We start from the raw sequence: 22,468 nt of genomic DNA, 5'->3' as shown, positions 1-22,468 counted from the left end.
TTACTAATAGAGGAAACTGTGGAGGAGAGGGGGAATATGGGAACTCTCTGTAGATTCTATGCAATCTTTCTGTAAACCTAAAACTGCCCTAAAAATCAATCTGTTTTTTAAAACAACCCATTGCCATCAAGTCGATTCCGACTCATAGCAACCCTATAGGACGGAGGAGAAATGCCCTATAGGGTTCTCAAAGACTGGCTGGTGGATTCAGACTGCTGACTTTTTGCTTAGCAGCTGAGCTCTTAACCACTACGCCATCAGGGTGTAGTTTAAAAAAGTAAACCAAAAAATAGGCCAATGGACAAAAATCAATTGCATTTCTACATATCAGCAAAAAAAACACTTAGGTAATTTTTAAATACTGTGTGGTAATGGATCATCTTACAAAAAACAATCTGGCCTTTGTCCTTGGTTACTGAGAGCTAACTCTTGGAATTTCCTGAGTAATTTAGGTGCCTTTAATATCTAAAATCTTCAGACCACATCCGAGCATTTATGAGTGGAGGCTGACCAGACGAAAAAGACCACCTGGCACCCTGAATCAACTAACCTCAGGAAGCGTAAATTAACCTACCATGCATATGCAATGAGGCCTCAATCATGATTATATAATGAAACCAGTAAAGGTTCTCAACATGGAGGCTCTAAGAGCTTCCTGGTTGGCAACGGGAGGGTGGCATACCCTCTTTGGGATATAGAAGCTCCACACTGGGAACACTCCCAGACCTCACACGTGTCTTTTCCTTATGATGATTCTGATTTGTATCCTTTTGCTATAATAAATATGTAATCGTTTAGTACTTTCTGTGAATTCAATGAGTCGTTCCAGCAAATTATTGAAGCCAAAGGAGTAGCTGAGCCAGTGAATGGGTGAAAGGGAGGGAACCCAGGAAAGGCCCCCAGATTTGTGGCTGGCATCCTGAAGGGGTAGTGGGAAAACCCCAAATTTGCAAACATCAGGTCAGAAGTAAGGGTGTCATGTGGACTCCCGAGTTTGCAGTTGGCTTCTGTCTACTGGCACTCTAAAGGACAGTGTCCTTTTAACTTGTGAGCTCTGACCTAGCTCAGGTGGCTAGGGGTGTCATATATGCTTGAGAAGTGGAAAACTGGGGATGTGATTAATTTTCAAATTTTGGGAACTGGATTTATGTTGATTCTTATCCGTGAAAATACTATTTACAATACAAGTTTTTGAAATAAAATCTCTAATAATAAATATGGTGAAAAGGTACAATACTTCTAAATAGCAAACTAACAGACATTTTTGAAGAAATTTTTAAAACCCTAAATTAATGGGAAAATTTAGTACATTCCCAGATTGAAATACTCAATAATATAATGAAAGATGTCATTTCTCCCCTAACTGATTTATAATTTTAATGCAGTCTCAATCAAAATCACAACAGGTTTTTTTTATACGAAAGCATTTACTATATTCAAAAAGATAAATTTATAATATATTACACATGCAAAAAACTGACAAAGCTCAACTTTGTAGGACAGCTTCTTAGAATTTAAAGTTCCTTCAAAATTACAGTGAATGTACAACATTCCATAGAATAAGTCCTTGTCTGTTGGAACGATGTAATGACACTTCTTTACGACTAAAATAAGATTCTGTAGTAGTCATCTCTGTAGCTATACTGGAATAGCACAGACACCTTTTTTTCTACTTTGATGTTATAGATTTCATCACAGACTAATTTGAGGTATCTCTGCTTTGGCAAGTGTAACAGCAGCTGCTTCACAGCTGTGTTAAATGCCTGTTCATCAGCATCCCACTCCAATGATAAAAACTGTAAGATGGTGTCTTTGGGTAGATCCACAGCCAAAATTTCAATTTCACTGCTCTTCTGATGTAATCTGGCATGGGCATTCTGGAGTCGAGTCTGCACCCGGGTTTCATACCGCGTCCTAGTGCTGGCTGACAGCTTCTCTGGCGCAATCACAGTCACACTGGGAACAACTGTTGCTCCGTGGATCTCAAACAAATCTGAAGCATTAGAAAAGGATCCCTTCCAATTTTGCACTGCAAGATTATCGGAAGCTTCTCTGATATTCTTTTCATCACTGACTTTAGTCCTCAGTTTCTGCACCACATGGTCCACGAGAACGGACTCCAGCACATGTTTCTCTGTTTGCCTTTCCTTCTCAAAAGACTTAACCTTGACATGGCTTCCTTCTTATCTGAGATGAGAGCCATGTAGGTGATTGCACGACGCCTGCAGTACTCTTGCAACTCCTCCTGCGACTGTGAACAGTCATACATGATCTCTGCTGTGATTCCTGCTGTCCACAGTTTCTGGGTTAGGTTGATGGCCCTGGACATTGACATCTGGCCAGTACTCACCACCAGGAGGTCACAAGAGCTTATTGTAACAGGTACTTCCATGTTGAGGACAACAGCAGATATCCTGTCTATAGCTATGCTGACACCAATGGCAGTGGGCACTGGCCCAAGAGCATGTGGTCCTCTAAACCAGGGAATCAGCAGGTCATATCTGCCTCCAGTTGCGAGGATTTCAGGTACCACCCTTTGCCTTCGTCTAATGAATGCTACAAACTGGAAGATGATTCCATTGTGTTGCTGTACCTTGTAAACTAAGCCCAAGTTTATCAAGACTTGTAACTTTATGCCAAGTTTCTTCAACAGTCCAACCACCTCTTCTAGATCTTTTAAACCATATTCCACTAATTGGGCAACACCTGTTTTCTGTTTTATTAAAGAATTTATTGCTGGTGTTAGATCTTGCAAATCTCCCTTCTGCTCAATAAATTTGTAGAGTCGACAGAGACTATTAGAAGACAAAGACAGATTACAAAATTTAGCTTCCACTTCTTTCCTCGTCACCTTTTCCATCACGACATCATATAGAATAATGTAGACTTGACTGAGTTTATCTTCTGGGATCCTACAGTGTAAGAGTATGGCTTTCAGTAAAGCGGTACGGTTCAAGTAAATACTGTAATTTCTTTCCTGCAGTGCTGGAAAGTCTTGGATGATTTCATAAATAGTGTAGATGATCTCAGCAATGGGCAGGCAGCTGTTGGTGGTAGAAGTGACAATACTGAATGCACATTCCAGAAGTTCTTTGGGATGGAACCGGTCTAATTTGTGAGGTCGGAACACACGTTCTATACAGTATCGTTTTAAATTCAATATATTATTTCTTGCCACATATCTTGCAAAAGGAACCCGCAGGTCAAAGGGCAGCATCACCAGCATCCCACTATGGTCCATGAACAAGGTGGCTTCGTTGTGCTTGTATATTTGCTTATTTCGAGGAAGCAGTAGAGGGGTACACAGTTCAACAGCTCCATGTCTTTTAAAGATGAGGATAATGGTTTCACACGCACGTTGCTGCATCTTGGCTGTGCGGATTGAGAAGTTACCCTTCAGGATGTCGCTGTCGTAGGTGTAGTTGATGGCAGGGAAGGTGTGCTGGGAGAAGATGTGGCCCATCATGGTGCGACAGGCCTTCCTGTCCACGCTGGCCAGGGTATGGTGCAGCACTTCATGCAGCTCCAACTCCTCCATCTGGGGCAGAGGCAGCAGCTCGCTCTTGAGCAGATCCGTGGCTGTGGGCCACTTGGCTAGGTCATGGTTCAGCAGCCAGGAGATGACAGGTTCCTGCTTCATATGCTTGCCATCAGCAAAGTCTTCTGGAAACTTGGGTGATGTGGGCTGGTTGTATGCAGAACTGATGCTTCCCTGGACCTCTGGGCATGCGTACAAAGCAGTACCAACCGTCCCAGTCAAGTGACCTCAGGGGTCTAATTTAATCAAGTGGTCTCCTGCCTGATCATCTTGTTTGCCATCAGCAGTAAAGGCTAGATGGTCTGTCGCCAAACCAAAATCAACTATTTTCACATGGTCATCGGAATCCAAAACAAATGCTGACAGGCTTCAGATCCCAGTGAATCATTCCTTTGTCATGGATATAAGCTAATCCATCCAGAATCTCCGGAAAAAGCCTCCACAGCCTGGTGGTGTCCTGATACAGTCCCTGGTCAATGGTGTCCCATAAAGTGCTCTTTGCACAGTATTCCATCTGGATACACAGGTACTGCACAGCCTCACTTTCATGGCAACCACTCTTTTCACTGCCCTCTTCATCCTTTCCGAGTGTGATGCGTTCTGGAATTCTCTACTCCTCTCTGCTGATGCTGACTTTTACTGTTTTCGTCTTCATTGTCAAAGATGGTGCCACTTTCAGAATCTGAAGGTAGGAAGGACTGCGAGAAGACGTTGTGCCACTCGTCCGGTCGCTGCAGGAGCCAGGGCCGGTGGCGGGGAAGCGGGCACTGGCCAAGCGCTCGCACGACATGCTCCACTCCACCAAGCTGCTGAGGATGGTGGCGGCGCGGCAGCCTCCACGCTGTCCGTGCCGTCGGCATCGCCCGCCAGCAGCCCCAGCGCATCTCGCCCATCCTCGACCTGGGGCCTCGAGTCCAGAGGCGGTGTCCCCAGGCCCGCTGGGCACTCCTGCCGCTCAATCCAAGCGTTGTAGTAGCGCACGATGTTCTCATGGTGCAGACGTGACAGCAGCGGCACCAGGCCCCTCATCCTGCGGAACTGCCTGCTGGCAGGGTTGATGGAGATGCACTTCACTGCGTAGCAGCAGCCATCTAGCTTGTTCTGCACCTTGATGACAGCTCCAAAGGCCCCTTTGCCAAGAAGTTGTAGTTCTTCAAACTCAATGAAATAGCGTGAAAACCGTCTCTGTGTTTCACTGAAGAATTTAGTGCTGGGTAGCTGGTTGCTAGGAATCACAGTCTCAACATAATCTTATCCTCCAGAATCTTCAGGACTTTGTTCCAGTAAAGGCATTTTTGGCTGAGGGTTTATGAAGCTGTGTTTTAACAACTGCTGAGGACTCCATCTTTCCTCGTCATCCAAGCAAACACACCTCAGTGAGAGGGAAGGAAGAATCTCAGCAACACACAAAATAACTGCCAAATAAATGCCAATAAATGCCAAACCCAAGGCATTTAACTTTGGGCTTTTTTTTTTTTTCTCTTGTTGTAGTTTAAATGAAGTTTACATTTCAAGTTAGTCTCCCATGCAAAACTTTATACACACATTGTTATGTGACCCTAATTGCTTTCCCCTTACTGTGACAGCACACTCCTCCTTTCCACCCCTGCTTCCCCATGTCCATTCAACCAGCTCCTAACCCTCTCTGCCTTCCCATCTCACCTCGGACAGAGGTGTTTTTTTTTTTAATGGAAGTTGATAAGCTGTTTCTAAAATTTATTTTGAAAATAAAAAGGTCCAAAAATAGCCAAAATATCTTGAAGAAGAAAAAGAGACTTATTATAAAGCTTTAGTATATTTGGCAATCTACTACTGGCACAGAGACAGACACGTGGACCAAAGGAATAGAATAAGGAGCCCAGAAATAGATCCATGCATATATGGACACTTGATCTGTAACAAAAGTGACACTCTAGAGCAGTGAAGAAAGGATGATCTTTTTAATAAAAGGTGCTGGGACAACTGGATATGCATATGGGAAAAAAATAAAATTTAATTATTTCAAAACATACAAAAATTTGATTTATGTTAACCTGAATATAAAATCCAAAACAGTAAAGCTTTTAAAAAGATAACACCTGAGAAAATATTGATAAGCTCAGGTGAGGAAAGGATATTTTAAACAGCCCACTAAAAGCACTAACAAAGGAAAGGTCTGACACATTTTATAACACTGACTAGATAACTTCTCTCCATCAAAATGAGAGTGAAAGAGTGAGACAGTATACAATACAGGGGAAACTAGCACAACCTGGACAAAGGAAAGGTCATGGAAGCCCCACAGACACATCCAAACTCCCTGAGGGACTGAATTGCTGGGTGGAGGGCTCTGGGGACCATGGTCTCAAGGAACATCTAGCTCAGTTGGCATGACACAGCTTATAAAGACAATGCTCTACATTCTACCTTGGTGAGTAGTGTCTGGGGTCTTAAAAGCCTGTGAGCGGCCATTTAAGATACTCCACTGGTCTCATCATTTCGGAAGCAAGGGAGAATGAAGAGAACAGGATACAAAGAAAAGATTAGTCCAAAGGACTAATTGTCCACAGCTACCAAGGCCTCCACCAGACTGAGTCCGGTACAGCTATATGGTGCCCGGCTACCACTACTGATGCTCTGACCAGGATCACAACAGAGGGTTCGGGACAGAGCTGGAGAAGGATGTAGAGCATAATTCTAACGCACAAAAAAAAAGACCAGATTTACTGGCCTAAAGGAGACTGGAGAAACCTCGAGCGTATGGCCCCCAGACACCCTTTAGCTCAGTGGTGAAGTTACATCCGAGGTTCACTGTTCAGCCTGGGAGTGGACAGCCCTGTAAAACCAAATGAGACTAACGAGGTACAGGAGTCCAGTGGCAAGGGCCAGAAGGCAGAAGGGGACAAGGAAGCTGGTGATAGGGAACCCAAGGTTGAGTAAGGATATTGTTGATGTGTTGTGAGATTGTTAACCATTGTCATAGGGCAACATTTGTAATAACTGTTAAATGAGAAACTATTTTGTTCTGTAAGCCTTCATCTTAAGTGAGAATAACAGCACAACTGGAAGAGCGTAGTCAATGTCACTGAACTGTGTATGTAGAAATTTTTGGAACAGTGTAAGTTTGGCTATGTGTATTTTCACCAAAAAAAAAAAAAAGGTTGAGAATTTAGAGGGTTAATATCTTGTGGGGTTGTTAACCAATGTCATAAAACAACATGTGTACTACTGTTTCATGAGAAACTATTTGTTCTGTAAGCCTTCACCTGAAGTACAATAATATATAAAAAAAAAAAAAAAAAATGAGAGTGAAAAGGCTAGCCAGAGTGGGAAAAGAGATTCGTAACACATATAATCAACAAAGACCCATATGCAGAATATATAAAGAATGTTTATAAATCGATATGTAAAAGACAAACCAGCCAACAGAAAACTGTTAAATATCGTCTTCATTATCTAGCACTACTAGAACAGAAACATCACAAGTGGATGGCTTTAACAAACAGAAATTTATTTTCTCACACTTTAGGAGGCCTGAAGTGCGAATTCAGAGCGCTGGTTCTAGGGGAAGGCTTTCTCTCTGTCGGCTGTAGGAGAAGATCCTTGTCTCTTCAACTTCTGTTTCCTTGTTCCTAGGAGATCTCCATGTGGGATGCCGTCTATCTTCTCCCATCTCTGCTTGCTTTAATCTGCTCTTTTTATATTATATAAGACATTGACTCAAGACACACCCTAAACTAATCCTGCCTGATTAACATGACAAAGACAACCCATTCCCAAATGGGATTATAACCACAGGCATAGAGGTTAAGATTTACAGCATGTATTTTGGAGGGACACAATTCAATCCATAACAAATATGAAGAGACATTTCACAAAAGAGGATTTCTAAATGGCCAGTAAGCATATGAAAAGGCTCAACTTCAAGAGTCATAAAAAAATGCTAATTAAAACTAGACAGAAACAGTACCAGGAGGCCAGCTTCATGGGTGTGCAACGTGTGCAATCACAGTCATTTGGTTTCATACTCTGCTGTAGTCATTCTGAAATTCTTAGTAACTGTTTAACCAGGAACCCTGCATTTTCAATTCACATTCAGCCCCTGTACACCCATCAGAATAGTTAAAATGAAAAGACTCACAGTACCAACAGCTGGTAAGGATGAGGAGCAATAGGAACTCTTATACACTATTGGATGAAGTTCTACATGCCCTAAAACTCTGCAATTCTACACCTAAACAAATACCCACCAGAAACGCGTATAAATGTATACCAGGATCTGGCCCTTTATTAAAAAAAAAGTTTGTCAACTCCAGGCCTATATGATAAAAAAAATTTCAGATTCCAGTCATTATAAGCTTGACCAACAGCTGAACAGTCATCTTGCAGAGATGCCTTAGAAGAGATTTCTGTATTTATAAACGACTGCCTGCTTAAGAGGGAATTAAAGGTATCAAATCTGTCACATGAATGGCCTACAATAAAGCTAGATAATCCACCTCTTACTCATTTATTTGTTCATTAAACAAATATATATGAGTCAGACATTGTTCTAGGCACTGAATAAATAATAATCAAAAGAGACAAAAACTCCTGCTGTCATATAGGTTACAATCTAGTGAGGGAAGAAAACCAAGCAAAAATAGTTAAAATACATGTACCCAAAAGCAAATCCGTGCCCTCAAGTCAATTCAATTCTGACTCACAGTAACCCTATAGGACAGAGAAGAACTGCCCCATATGGTTTCCTAGGCTATAATCTTTACAGAAACAGACTGCCACATCTTTCTCCTGTGGAGCAGCTGGCGGCTTTCAACCACTGACCTTTCAGTTAGCAGCCAATTGCTTAACCACTGCACCAACAGGGCTCCTTAAAACATGTATCAGACACACTACCAACCACTCTGACTGGGATCACAACAGAAGGTCCGGGACAGAGCAAGAGAAAAATTATAGAACAAAAAATCAAATTCACCACAAAAAAGGCCAGACTTACTGGGCTAACAGAGACTGGAGGAACCCCCGAGACTATGGCCCTAAGACACCCTTCTGACCTGAAACTGAAGCCATTCCTGGAGACCAACTTTCAGCCAAACAATAGACAGGCCCATAAAATAAACAATAACACTCAAGAGGAACGCGTTCCTTAGAACAATCAATTATAGGAGATCAAAAGGACAACATTTACCCAAAAGCAAAGATGAGAAGCCAGGAAGAAAATCCAGAGGAAAGGGAATGGGGAACCCAGAGCAGAAATGGGGAGAGTCCTGACATTGCGGGAATGGAACCAATGTCAGGGAACCCTTTATGTACAAACTATCAAAACTAATTTGCTCTGTGAACCATCACCTAAAGCACAATAAAATTTTTCAAATAAATAAAAAATTAATACAAAATGAATTTGAATAACAGCCTAAAGAAGGTAAGGGAATAAACCATGTATATTTAAACACACACACAAACACACACACACACACACACACAAACACACACACACACCACTGCTGTCAAGTCGATTCTGACTCTATGAGTGGCTATAGTCGGAACTGACTCGACAGCAGCGGGTTTTTATATATATCTCTGGATACCAAGAGTTCCAGGCAAAGAACCTAACAAGTGAAAAGGCCCTGAGATTATAAACATGCAAGGAATAGCTAAAGCACAGTAAGTGAGAAAGAAAGAAAAGGTTTAGGTTAGAGAATGGGAAGTGAGGTGGGGTCAGATATGTGGGGTCTTATATAAGATGGTGACTCTTACTTGGAACTAAATAGGGAACCATCAAAGGCATTTTGTTGTTTGTGCTCTAGCTGCAAAATGCTATGATATCTGACTTACATGTTGAAAGATCACTCTGACTGGGGCTTGAGGATAACTTACAGGGAGACAAGGAGAACAAATAAGAAGCTATGGCAATAACGCAGATGGAAGATGGTGGAGACTCTGAAATAAACGGACTGTCAGTGGTGAGAAGTGGTCAGATTCTAAATATATTCTGAAACCAAGAAAATTAATTCAATGTGGTCTGTTAGAGAAAAAGGGAGTAAAAGATGACCCTTTTCTTTCTTTTTCTTTTTTTTTTGCCATTTACGGAATTGAACAGATCTCATATATACTGATTTCCCTGAAACATTTCAATGCTCATATGGGTTTTCTGAAAACCTTGAATGGTATAAACTAAGCCAAAGGCCTTTCACTATCTGAATTTACTTTTATATCACATTTGAAAGCCCATCAAAACTTACCATTCTAGGCAAGTAACTCTTCCCATATCTACCCCACTACTGACACTGCACCCCTTTCTAGAACGTCCTTTCCCCCCATACCTCCATTCCTTTCTATCATCTTTGCCTATATCTAAACACTACCTATCTCCAAAGCCTAGTTCAAATGCCACCTTTCTCATGAAACCTTTCAAGACACTCCTCCCCCATCAAAAGTAATCACTTCATCACCAACTTCCCCACAAGGTCATCTGTACCTAACTCTCCTATGAGTTAGATAAACATTTTTATCTCTTTCCCTATAAACTTCTTTGGGGTAAAAAAATCCTCTTCATCTTTGTATTCATCATTATCTTATCATCCGCCATATCAAAAGTTATATGTTGAACAAATCAAATTAGATGATTTCTAAGGTCCTTCTAGCTGAAAAAAAAAATCCATGATTTTCTTCTATATTATATACTTTATAACTCTGATGATGCCACAGTTATGAAACTCATCTTCATAGGTACATAGAGTTTTTGGTGATGGGGTCAATTCCTATCGAGGAAACACATCATGTATACAAATATAAGATACTCTTCCTCACTAACTCTTCCATTCATATGCACACACGGATATATACGCATATACACACTACATGTATCTTATTTTAACTCTGTCAACTTTCTACAGCTGTACCCATTCCCCAGCCTACCAGGGTTAAACCACTACCTTCCTGCAACACCTACACTAGACATACTTTGATTGTTGCAATTACCCTGCTGTCCCACAATTACGTGGTATAGCAGACATTTTGTGGAAGGGTACCCAGCTGACAACTGTCCTGAACTGCCCTTTCCCCAACCAGAGTAAAAACTTCCCACTTCAGTCCTTCTGACTGATGTGATCTTGCTCCCTGAATACAAAAGGCAGCTGACCCAAACAGACCTAGCAGAGGCCCTTTGCTAGGAACTGGGACTGGTATCCAAGACAATGAGACTTTCACTCTTTTCAGAATGCCACCCACACCCACAGGACGTAAGGCCAGGAGCTACGGATTCAGCTCGTTCCACAAGGCCACATAAGCCAGACACACCTAGAGCTGGTGTGCAGAAAGACAGCAAGGAACGAAGCACAGACGCAGAGATATATAAGTGAGAAAAAGACAGAGACCTGACAGCTGGCAAGTCTCTGAGGCCTGGCTATCCCCTCACTCTTGCATTCCTTAAACAGCCACGTATAACGTACAGTTAGTTCTTGCTGTCCAACACCACCATTATAGGCAACTCACAATCCTGACCCTGGGTTCCCAAAAAGTTTTAAGCACTGGGTTTCTAAAATTTTAAACTGAGAATTAGTAAGAGTGTTCTTTCAGTCCCCTACTCCAATATCAGGGACAGTCACAGAAGGAATTCAGGACACAATACCAATAGGCAAGTTTCCTGGAAAGGCAAGTCCTATGCCCTACTTTTTTTTTTGTTTAAACTAAGTTCCTCAGTGTCTAGCACAATACCAAAAACAACTCATTGCTGTCAAGTCGATTCCGACAGAGTAGAACTGCCCCATAGGGTTTCCAAGGAGCAGCTGGTGGATTCAAACTGCTGACGTTTTGGTTAGCAGCTGAGCTCTTAACCACTGTGCCACCAGGGCTCCTAGGATAGGAAAACTTCAATGTCTGTTTTAAAAAAAAAAAAAGCTGTTAACCCATTAAACATTCCACTCTCCCTACTACACACAGACATACCCACCAACACTTTTAGACAGAAACACTTCTAAAGATACATCTCTTGATTCTCTGCCTCAGCATCTCTTTATGTTTATTACATGCTCGGTACAAGATGTTAGGGTCTCTGAAAGGACCCAATAAACGACACTGCTCTCTTCTCTATCAGTTCACAACAAATTGAGAAATAAAACAAGAGTAGCAGATGGACCACCACCCATCTGTCAGTTTGTCATACTGTGGTGGCTTGCCCGTTGCTATGATGCTGCAAACTATAGCACAGGTATTTCAAATACCAGCAGGGTCACTTATGGTGGACAGGTTTCAGCAGAGCTTACAGACTAAAACAGACTAGGAAGAAAGGTCTGGCAATCTACTTTTGAAAACTAGCCAATGAAAACCCTATGGATCACAACAGAATATTGTTCTACATAGTGCTGCAAGATGAGCCCCCTAGGTTGGAAAGCACTCAAAATACAGTGGCCCCAACGATCCGCTTGAGCACAGTAATGATCATGAAGATGGGACGGGACTGGGCAACATTTCGTTCTGTTGTACACAGAGTCATCATGAGTCGGAGCTGACTCTACGGCAACAAACGACAACAACAACAAGCAGATGGAAGTCAAAAACTACCAAGTTTATAATGGATACAGGCTAAACTGGTGGACCTATCTAAGTGTGAGAGCTAGTTAAACCAAAACCAAACCCGTTGACTGCCATCAAGTCAATTCAGACTCATAGACCTACAGGGCAGAGAACTGCCCCACAGGGTTTCCAAGGAAGAGCTGGTGGATTCAAACTGTTGGCCTTTTGGTTAGCAACCTGAGCTCTTAATCACTGCACCAGAGAGCCAGTTAGGCCTGCTACATGAACCCCAGAATCAGGCAGACTAATCCCTAACACCACCACCACCTAGTCAAAGACAAACATTGTAGAGGTCTGGCAGAGCAGAGCAGATTTCCTCCTCTCTCTTTCTTTCAAAGAAGAAAGATGGAAATGCTCAGCAGAGCATGCCTAATTGATTCTTCCCAAATTTACAATTAGGTAAGTCAGCTGAAATGAGTACAGGAGCAGAGACAGGCCAAGAATTCAGTGTTAATGGCACTCCATCCACTTGTAAGGAAATATTAGGAGTGGAAAAGAAGCATTCTCCCCTAACAATAGGAAGATTTAAAAAATGAAAAAAAGCATAGATGCTGTCCTTAATGAACCTACTTTAACAAGAAGAACAAAGCCATAGTTCCAAATGGAAATGGAAAAGTGGTCTTATCTTAACTAAGACCTTCCCAAAGATTAGTTCTAACTTTGGACAGGAATTCAAGTAGCTATGAGAGAAACAATGGATCACTTTCTTATTCTCTAAGGACTCAAGGGGACGCACTTTGAGAGACAGAGAAGGACTGACAGAAAAACAAACATTATTCTACATAATAAACAATCTCCATTGTGAGAATTAGCCTTATAATATTTCTTTTCCTTCCTACTGATTTAGAAAGCTGTATCTCTGAAAATTAAGTGTTTACCTTTAGGAGGTATAAGTGGGTCTGTGAATTAGAATGACTTGGGCTCTAAGTAACAGAAATACAAGTCTAAGTGGCTTGAATATTAAGAAATTTACTATTTCAAATAACTGGAAGTACAGAGACAAAGCAAAAAAGTATGATTTGATGAGGTCTTCAGCATGGTTTTCTCTGCCATTGTCTCAGCTCTACCCTATTCTGTAAGTCATCTTTATCCTCAGCTAGCTATCCTCATGTCACAATGTGGCTGCCCACAGCAACCAGAGCACCACACCCTCTCATTCACAGAAGAGATGGAATGCCCAGCTCCCAATGACTGTCTGGTAAGAATGATAAAGTTTCTTTCCTAGAAATCCCAAACAAGTCTCATCATGAATCAGTGGTCCAAACTGCCTTAAGCCTTCTTTGCTTCATCCTTGAATCAATAACTGTCATGGAAGATAAGGTTATCATCACTGGTTTAAACAAATCACCTAGGTGGAAAGGATGCTGGGGAGGCAAATTGTCCACCGGAATGTGAGTTTATGTGTGTGTACATAAGGGCCTGACCATATGTAAGCATATTTGTGTAATGCAACCATCATCTATGAGCCACACAGAAAGTTACAAAGGCATATCAGTAATTAAACCTGGTGTAAAGATATCAAAAGAGAAAGAATTTAGAGTGGCCCCCTTAAACTGGAATACCACATGCTCGCTTTGTATTCACACTTACCCCCTAACTGTTCTTAGGACTTGAAAGGTCAAAGGTCTTCAAAGGCTGTGCTACTAGGGTATTTTTCAAGACTGAATAATTAAGACTTCGGGGGAAAAAACCATTGTGAGAAAAGGAATGGCTCTTGGTATTAGATTAACCTGAGGAGACAAGGGTGGGGTTTACTGAAAAGTAGATGATTTGCAAAGTATAAGTAAGAAGATAGCTTTGTTTTCACAGAGAGATAGGGTCCTAAAAGCAGTGGGACAAAATTAAGGAGTGAAGAATTCTGCAGGTGGACTCCCCATGAGAGTTTAACTTCTTAAAGCACTGTTTCTTGTCACATTTAGTATACAGCTTAAAACTTTTCCACTTCTATATCATAACTGGAGCCCTGGTGGTGCAGTGGTTAAGAGCTCGGCTGCTAACCAAAAGGTTAGTAGTTTCAATCCACCAGCCGCTCCTTGGAAACCCTATGGGACAGCTCTACTAAGTCCCATAGGGTCACTATGAGTTGGAATTGACTCAGTGACAACGGGTTTGGTTTTGGTTTTGATTATATCATAACTGCTTTTAATTACATAATTCTTCAGTCTGATACACATTTCTATTATAGTTGTGTCGTTGTGTGCCGTCAAGTCGATGCCAACTCATAGCAACCCTATAAGACAGAGTAGAAATGCCCCGAAAGGTTTCCAAGGCAGACTGCCACATCTTTCTCCAATGGAGTGGGTGGTGGGTTCGAATGGCTGACCTTTTGGTTAGCAGTCAAGCGCTTAACCACTGCACCACCATGGCTCTGTTCCTCTTTAGTAGCATGGAAGTATATCGCATTATGTCATTACATGATTAAACACCCCAGTGGCTTTCCAATGCACTTAGTCTAAAATCCCACCTTCTTATAATGGCCTTGAGGGCCCTAAATGATCTGCCCTGAGCCTACCATTCCAACTTCATCTTATTCCACTTGCCTCCTCAGTCATTATTCTCCAGCCACACTGGCTGCTTTATCTATATCCAACATGTCAAGCTCCCTCCTGCCTTACAGTGTTTACACCTGCTACTCCCTCTGCCTGGAGAGCTCTTACCCTAGATCTTCACATGGTGGCTGGCTCCATCACATCATCCAGTTATTAGTTCAAATGTCTCAACCGTCTCTGCACTCCCACCACCATCCACCACTTCCACCACATACACACACATGCACACATACACACTCCCACCTCAATGGGCCAATGACCTTTTTCCCTTCTATAGATGGCAACCTTTGGGTCAGACACAAATTTCAATAGTCAATTACAGCATAGTAATTTAAATACCAGGAATTGAATGCATAGAGGCAAAACAGTAGGAAGAATATAAATAGCAAGTAAAGTGTTAGTGACCAAACTGAGCTAAAAACACAGAAATGATTATCAAGCCAGTTCACCAAGATCTCAGTTTTCTGAAAGATCATGTGAACATTCAAGACAAAAAAAAAAAAAAAAGGCAGATTATAACTCCAATTCACACACTAGCTATAAGTTTTCATCTTCTTTCTGGTAAAATACAGATATCATCTGCTTCTCTTATGCCTTAATGACATAGCAAGGATGAAAGGATGGCATGATGGTCATTTTGAGCACCTCTAAGAAAATGCATGCTTGAGTTAATATTATTCACCAGCATTTTTCATCAGTATATAAATTATATTTACTATCCAAGTTATTTACAGAAGTAATAATCTACTGCTTTAGTAGACTTTGTGGTACAAATGTTTATTATTATTCTTTAAAAGTTCCCAAGATTAAAAAAAAAAAAAGATCATTCATACAAACACTAATTTAACATTTAAAAAATGCATGGTTAAATCTCCTGTCAATTTTTTTTTAATACAGCATTAAAACAGGATTCAAAGAAAAAACAGAAAACAGTAATTCTGCTCACAAAAACTTAGTATTTGACACAGGAAGATGCTGCCTAACCCTCCCATTTTCTAAATTTGGGGCTTCTTCAGAGATTCTCTGTCAGCAATCCAGGCCAGTGCAGATGCACTACTATAGCAGTCCACTCTCAAAATTCTTAAAAACCCATTGGGGCTTGTCAGTCGGGGGCAAATTAAAGCCTTATGTATTAAGAAGCAAATAATTTGAAAAATGTACAGGGGCAGTGAACCTTGAAGTTATCAGGCATCGAAATGACTGTAACAGTGTTTTGTATTTTCAGCTGTTGTCTAAAAATGTATTGCAACTGCTAAACTTAGGCCTAAGGTTTAAGATGATGCTTATAAATTGTGTGTAAAACTCTTAACAAAATTTGTATAAACACCTTTTCTTCTTTTCAAGTTTAAATAAAATCTACACAACATCCAAGTAACTAGACAGGACAGATTTCTGGAATCAAATTAAATAACCCAATGATTTTCTGGTAGCAAAAATGCATTACTGCATAAAACATTTATCAGCTAATTCAGAAGTGGACAGCAATAGAGAAAACCTGAATTAAGCTGAAGTCTGGTGATGTTGAGAAACTCGTCTGAGAAATGTTGCTACAAATCCTACCTTTAAAACAAAATCTACCTCTAAATATACAGAATTGTTTAATAGAAAAGGAAGAAACTCCACTTTATATTAACAATTAGCACCAAAAAAAAACTTCATAGCTGACTTTCTGAAGATACACTTTATAGAAACAGACTATTAATTCTATGTTTTAATTTTCAGTAACTATAAAATTAAAATTAATGTGTATGATGGGAATATTTTCCTTGGATCTTTTATAGTTTTGAGAATGTTTGAAGCCTTGAGTTATTTTTACATGGTCTTCTTGAAGGAATTGATTTCTTTATCCTTATGTTTTATATCTTAAAATATTTTGGAGACGGTAAAGACAGGAATAATCTTTTTTTATTTTAAAGAAGAGCCAGAGCAACACTTCCTTTGCCAAGATTCAAACAGTTACTCCCTTCTCAACACAGGATGAGTATATAAGAGAATATCAACTTTATAGTTCACTTTTAGATTTTTTTCAATTTTTTTTACTAAAAAGAATTTAACTAAGATGTTTACTATGTAAACAATATATCTGAGAACAGAGGAATTCTACATTGCCTTATATGACCCTAAGTCTACTACAGCAGGTATCTCTAAAACTAGTTAAATGCTCATTATACAGAGGTAATTTGTCCGTAATTGAAAAAAGCCTGCAAAATTAACAAACGAATACTATTCGGACACTAAAAAGCTGGCAACGGTTATATAAGCTTTAGCCTTCAAAAACCACAATCAGAACTCTGGACGATTAATCAAAATTTTAACACTTCCCATCTGTACAATTGTTCAAGGTAGTGCTTACTATTACTTGACAAGTTGCTTAGCATTGCAAAATTTGGTAATTCATGTCTTACTGAATTTTTACTGACTTGGAAGAAAATAAAACACCAATTAAAAGCAGATGTCACCTTTAATGCTAACTGGCTGACAAACTTTTAATTTTTTAGTCAGTGTAGCGACAGAACGCATGTACATGACATTTTGGACAGTTAAATATTCAAAGTCACTGATACCCCTCACAAATTTGCAAGTGATTTTCCAGAACTTTAATCCCACAGGGCTTTTATCTGGCAAGCATCCAAAAAGAATAGTTTCAAGTAGTCATCTAGAAGGTAAATTTACTGTTTCATTTTTACAACATCCAAGATTAGAACATTACAAAACTTTCTGAAATTTTGCATCTTAATCTTTACACACATAAATTTTTTCCCAAAACCATGTTGTTCTTTTATTAAAACTCTAGCTAATTAAAAAAAACTAATGCAAAGACTTGATAAACTGTGCTTAACAAGCTTTTATATTTAAATGACTCAATTGCTGATTCACCATAAAATAATCATCTGATTGAGTACAGCCATTTTTTCAGTGTTTTACAATGCTGTATTGTTAAATTCACTCACTTTTGATTCTATCCATAAATTCTGAACAAAACTTCTTAAATTCAATCTTTTGACTAGGAATCAGCCAATTATTCTTCATACACACACAACTGGCAACATTAAAACCTATTTGTCTTGCAATAAAACCCAAATTTCATATATAATTATTAAACTTAATATACATAATGGATTATAAGATTTTTAATCTTCTAAAGATAGCATCTTTAATACTAATTCATCTGTGTGCAGTAACTTGTAAGAAATCCTGAGTCCAAAAATGTGTCATTAGAACGTTAAGCTTTTTTACAAAAAGAAAACTTCCAGGTTTTCCCAAGCCTTACAATTTCAAAAACAATATTGATATATGTCCTGTCCCTATGTCCAACAACTATCCACCGCTTCCACAGACTATCCCTTAATGATCTACACAAGCCTTTAAAAGCTACAACAAGTCGAGTTGATATCAACCAGGCAAAGAGGGGAAATGAATCCCAAAACAAATCCCAGGGATCCAATCACAGCAATTTGATCCCTAGGAACTGTAAGGCCTATCAAGCCCTTTGCGTCTGTAGGCTCAGTGCATGATAGACTTGCAGAAGGGTCAGAAGACTGATCGGGTATTGTTCACTTTCAATGTCTAATACAGTACATTTGAACTTTAACAGAAAGCCAGACACGAAAGAAGAATTTGGGGAAGATGAAATGGAAAGGTAGTCACAAAGGGGATTTAAGGGGATAGCCTACCTACCTGTCACAACTTCTGTAGGCCTCATCTTTGCATTTTCATCCAGCTTCATGCATTGCTAATCAGAGATCAACTGGAAACTTCAGAAGCAGCTGAAAGGCCTCACAGGGTATTTGGCTTTCAATTCTTCTACTCTGTTTATTCCCAATACAAGTATATTCATCAGGCTTAGAAACAACTCTTGAACAAGGGCAGCCACTCAGCAATGAAATGTAAATTACTGACATGTGCTGAAACCTGGATTTGCCACCACTAATGAGCACATTAAAGAAAAAATGCTCAGTAGATGACTGCAACCTTTTTACTTAACCCTGTGTGAACGGAAAGTCACAATTCAACATCAATTAAAGAAGCTAGCTGCAAAACAGTAACAGTCTATTGCAGCCCTGTCATCACTTTTAAAACCTTATACACCTAAAAGCTAAGACAAACATGAGATTTTTACACTTCATCTACTAAAACTGTTGTGCAAACTATCTACCATTGTGCATGTGGTCAGCTTTTGTTAAGATTTGTGAAACTTGTCTAAAAGTTGCCATTATTTCAAACAGTGTCCTAAGGGTACAAATAGGATATATGATTGTGGAAAGAAAAAAAATAAATAAAGTAATAAAGTTACGGGTTATTTCTTAATTCAATCAAAAAATTCTATCTAAAGCATACCAGAAACTTAAAACTCTGAACGTTTAGAAGCTTGTCAAGAAAAAAAGTATGTCACATAGATCAACAACTTCAATATCAAAATATACAAACTGTGGTTTAATTTATTGAGGCACAGAATATTAGAACATTATAGTCTATTCACCAAAATCCAATCTGCAATTTTCAGTGGGGAATCTTAAGTGAAATGTGAAGAACAGCCAGTATCTACTAACTCTTTTCTAAAAAACTATGATTTTCATAATTAAGATAAAATTAAAATTTTTAAATGAAAACTTTAAAATAAGTGTGGCCATGGAATGAATGGATAAAGGGTATTTTCAGTATCTTAACTTACTTATTTTAAATTATTGTCTGGCATGGAAACTACCAATTTTTCCAAAGAATACTACAAATACAATTAAGCACTTGTGACATTAATTTGATCCCTAGGAGCTGTAAGACCTATCAAGCCCTTTGCATCTATAGACTTACTGCATGATATTCAGACTTGGTGGAAGAGTTAAAAGGTTGATCACTAACCTTGATCATAACTTTATCTTTCTCTAAGGACCTAAAAAAATAGCAGATTCTTAAAGCCCCTAAAGAGTAATCCTAACCAATATTGTACAATAACATAAACATTCTGGTTATTTTCTTTTCGTGGTTCCTGGCTAAAGTTAAGTTTAATAGTATGCAGTTATACGTGAGCTTTTAAGAACCCCTGAGGTTTGAAAAAACAACAGACTTCAATCAAAAGAATCTAGGTTCTAGTCCCAACATGCTGTTTACCTAGCAGTATATGATTAAGAAAATCACTTAAAAAGAAAATCACTTTACTTCTCTGTGATTCAGTCTCTTCATCTATACAGTAAGGATAATGATATCACAGGGTATTCACAGATAAAAAGAAGAGGCACGTGTGAAACCACTTCACATAGAGTATTTGACAATCTCCCACATATGAGAATTATTAATTCACTAAGAACCCGTCCCCATACTTCCTCTATCTGAGACCCATTCAATACCCACTTTTGGCTTATTTAGAAGTGTACCTGTCTATACACCAGAAGCTCAAGTGATTTGACTTTCTTCTACATTGAAGAAATGTACTCCTAGCCAGGTAATTTTCCGAGATGGTAAAAACAGCATTTGTCTACCTTCTACAGGAAATGTATTTCTGCGTTATTGGTGACTTTTTGGCACCTAAGAGAGAATTGTTTTATTTCTTATTACTTACTCTTTATCTTTCAATATCTGCAGCTCATCATCTCCATTTCTGTTTTTAATCTACACCAGTGTTGTTACTGCCGCTAAGTGCCCCTTGCCCCAGGCACTAAAACTATACTAGCCGGAGCATCTGAAAAGCGATTCCTCCAACGTGTGGATTCCTGGTTGCTGCCACATACTGACTCAACAAGTACCATACTGCAGACTCTACTACACACCGCTGTTGCTGATTTCTACAATTTCTTCTTCTATGCGCTTTTTTTCTTATCCCTTCTGCTTCTTTTTCTCACTTCTAGGTTTATGGGAGAAAGCAGGCCTTTTACAAACAACATAATCACTTTTGAATCTAGAAATACACTACATGCTACAGACACCAACAGGCTGAACAAGTTATAGAAAAAAAATGAAAACAATGATGGATGAGAAAAAAAGTTGAAAAAAAATTTAAGGCTTTACTTTCTTTTGTCCCATAATTACTTGCATAATCTCTTCTTCAGAGATAGTATAACCCAGTAGTTACGAGCATCTGCAATGCCTGGGTTTGAATCCTTATCCTGTCACTAATAGCTGTGACCTTGAGCAACTTTCTTAAGCTCTTTCCTTCTGCTTCCTCGCCTATGAGGTGAAGATAATAATACCAACCCTACAGAGTCACTGGAGTCCTGGTGGTGTAGTGATTAAGAGTTCAGCTGCTAAACAAAAGGTCGGCAGTTCAAATCTACCACCTGCTCCTTGGAAACCCTATGGGGCAGTTCTACTCTGTCCTATAGGGTTGCTGTGAGTCGGAACGGACTCAACGGCACCTAATAACAACAACAGCAGGGTCGCTGTAAGTCAGAATCGACTTAATGGCAATGGGTTTGTTTGTTTTTTTCTTTTTAGCGTAGGACTGTTATGAACAGCAAATAAATTAGTATGTGTAGAGTGCTTAGAATAACACACAGTAAGTACTAAAAAAAAGAAAGAATATTTTCTAATGGTAGAAATCTCATCCACTCATAGCATGGCCATGATTAACCTTGTCTTGCTTGTACTCTCATTTTATCTAAACTCATCATTTCCTTTTTATCTTTCTCTACTATACACTTATAAAACTGTTATTCCTTTTAACTGTTATTCCCTGGGTAGTACAAAGGGTTAAGGTACCAACTGTTAACCAAAAGGTTCAAGGTTCGAGTCCACCCAGAGGCTCCATGGATAAAAGGCCTGGAAATCTACTTCCAAAAAAATCAGCTATTGAAAACCCTGTGGAGCACAGTTCTACTCTGACACACATGGGGTCAGGGGAAAAAACATTCCTTTTAAATGGGGTGATAAATGATGGGGACCGTGAAGATAATTATCAAAACCACAGACAGACTTTATAATACCACCTAACAAATATAAGCCCAAATTAACGGTCCACAAAATAAAGACGGAAAAATAAATTCAATATTAACAAATATTTGTGGAAGACAAAGAGATTTATAAAACCTCCTCCTGAAAGATTTCTTCATGTTTAAAAATACATATAAACAATTCCATTAAAATTGGTAAAGAATTATTAAAGAGTTTGGTGAGTAGCGTCTAGGGTCTTAAAAGCTTGTAAGCTGCCATCTAAGATACAACTATTGGTCTCTACTAGTCTGGAGCAAAAGAGAATGAAGGAAACCAAAGACTCAAAGAAGAAGCTAGTCTGTAGGACTAACAGCCCGCACGAACCACAGCCTCTTCTAACCTGAGACCAGAAGCAGTAGATGGTGCCTGGCTACCACTATCGACCATTCTGATCAGGGACATGTAAGAAGGTCCTGAATAGAATGAGAGAAAAATGCAGAACAAAATTCAAATTCCTGAAAAAGGCCAGACCTGCTGGAACAATAGAGACTAGAGGAACCCCTGAGACTATCACCCTAGACATCCTTTGAATATGGCACTGAAGTCACTCCTGGAGGTCACCTTTCAGTCAAATAATAAATTCGCCTATAAAATAAACAATAGCACCCGTGAGTAATGTGCTCCCTTAAACAATCAACTATATGAGACCAAACTGTCAACATTCACCCAAAAGCAAAGATGAGAAGGCAAGGAGGGGAAGGGAAGCTAGATCAATAGAAACAGAACAAACAGAATGGCAATAATGAGCATGCTGACACATTGTGAAAATTGCAACCAATGTTATGGAACAATCTGTATAAAAATTATTAAATGGGAAACCCAAAGGGATCTACATAAATGGAAAAACATACCATGCTCATGGATAGGCAGACTCAACATTGTGAAAATGGCAATTCTACCCAAAGCA

At 39.5% G+C, this 22,468-nt stretch overlaps 2 protein-coding genes across 2 annotated transcripts in view; both read right to left on the bottom strand.

Moving 5' to 3' along the window:
• PCCA (propionyl-CoA carboxylase subunit alpha) overlaps positions 1 to 22,468 on the bottom strand; it is a 472,769-nt gene that overhangs the window by 352,043 nt on the left and 98,258 nt on the right. The gene's annotated exons all lie outside the window — the stretch shown is intronic.
• Positions 772 to 18,367, bottom strand: LOC111821969 (eIF-2-alpha kinase GCN2-like). The gene is given in 7 exon segments (XM_023738541.1): positions 772 to 2,185; positions 2,188 to 3,892; positions 3,894 to 4,118; positions 4,153 to 4,265; positions 4,268 to 4,354; positions 4,357 to 4,953; positions 18,319 to 18,367. Coding segments are annotated over 7 exon segments (3,357 nt in total). The 3' UTR covers positions 772 to 1,604.

The sequence above is a fragment of the Trichechus manatus genome, unplaced genomic scaffold (assembly GCF_000243295.1).
Source record: "Trichechus manatus latirostris isolate Lorelei unplaced genomic scaffold, TriManLat1.0 scaffold00118, whole genome shotgun sequence".
Lineage (NCBI taxonomy): Eukaryota > Metazoa > Chordata > Mammalia > Sirenia > Trichechidae > Trichechus > Trichechus manatus.
Note: the sequence above shows the minus strand (reverse complement) of the source record. Positions and strands in the feature narration are given on the sequence as shown.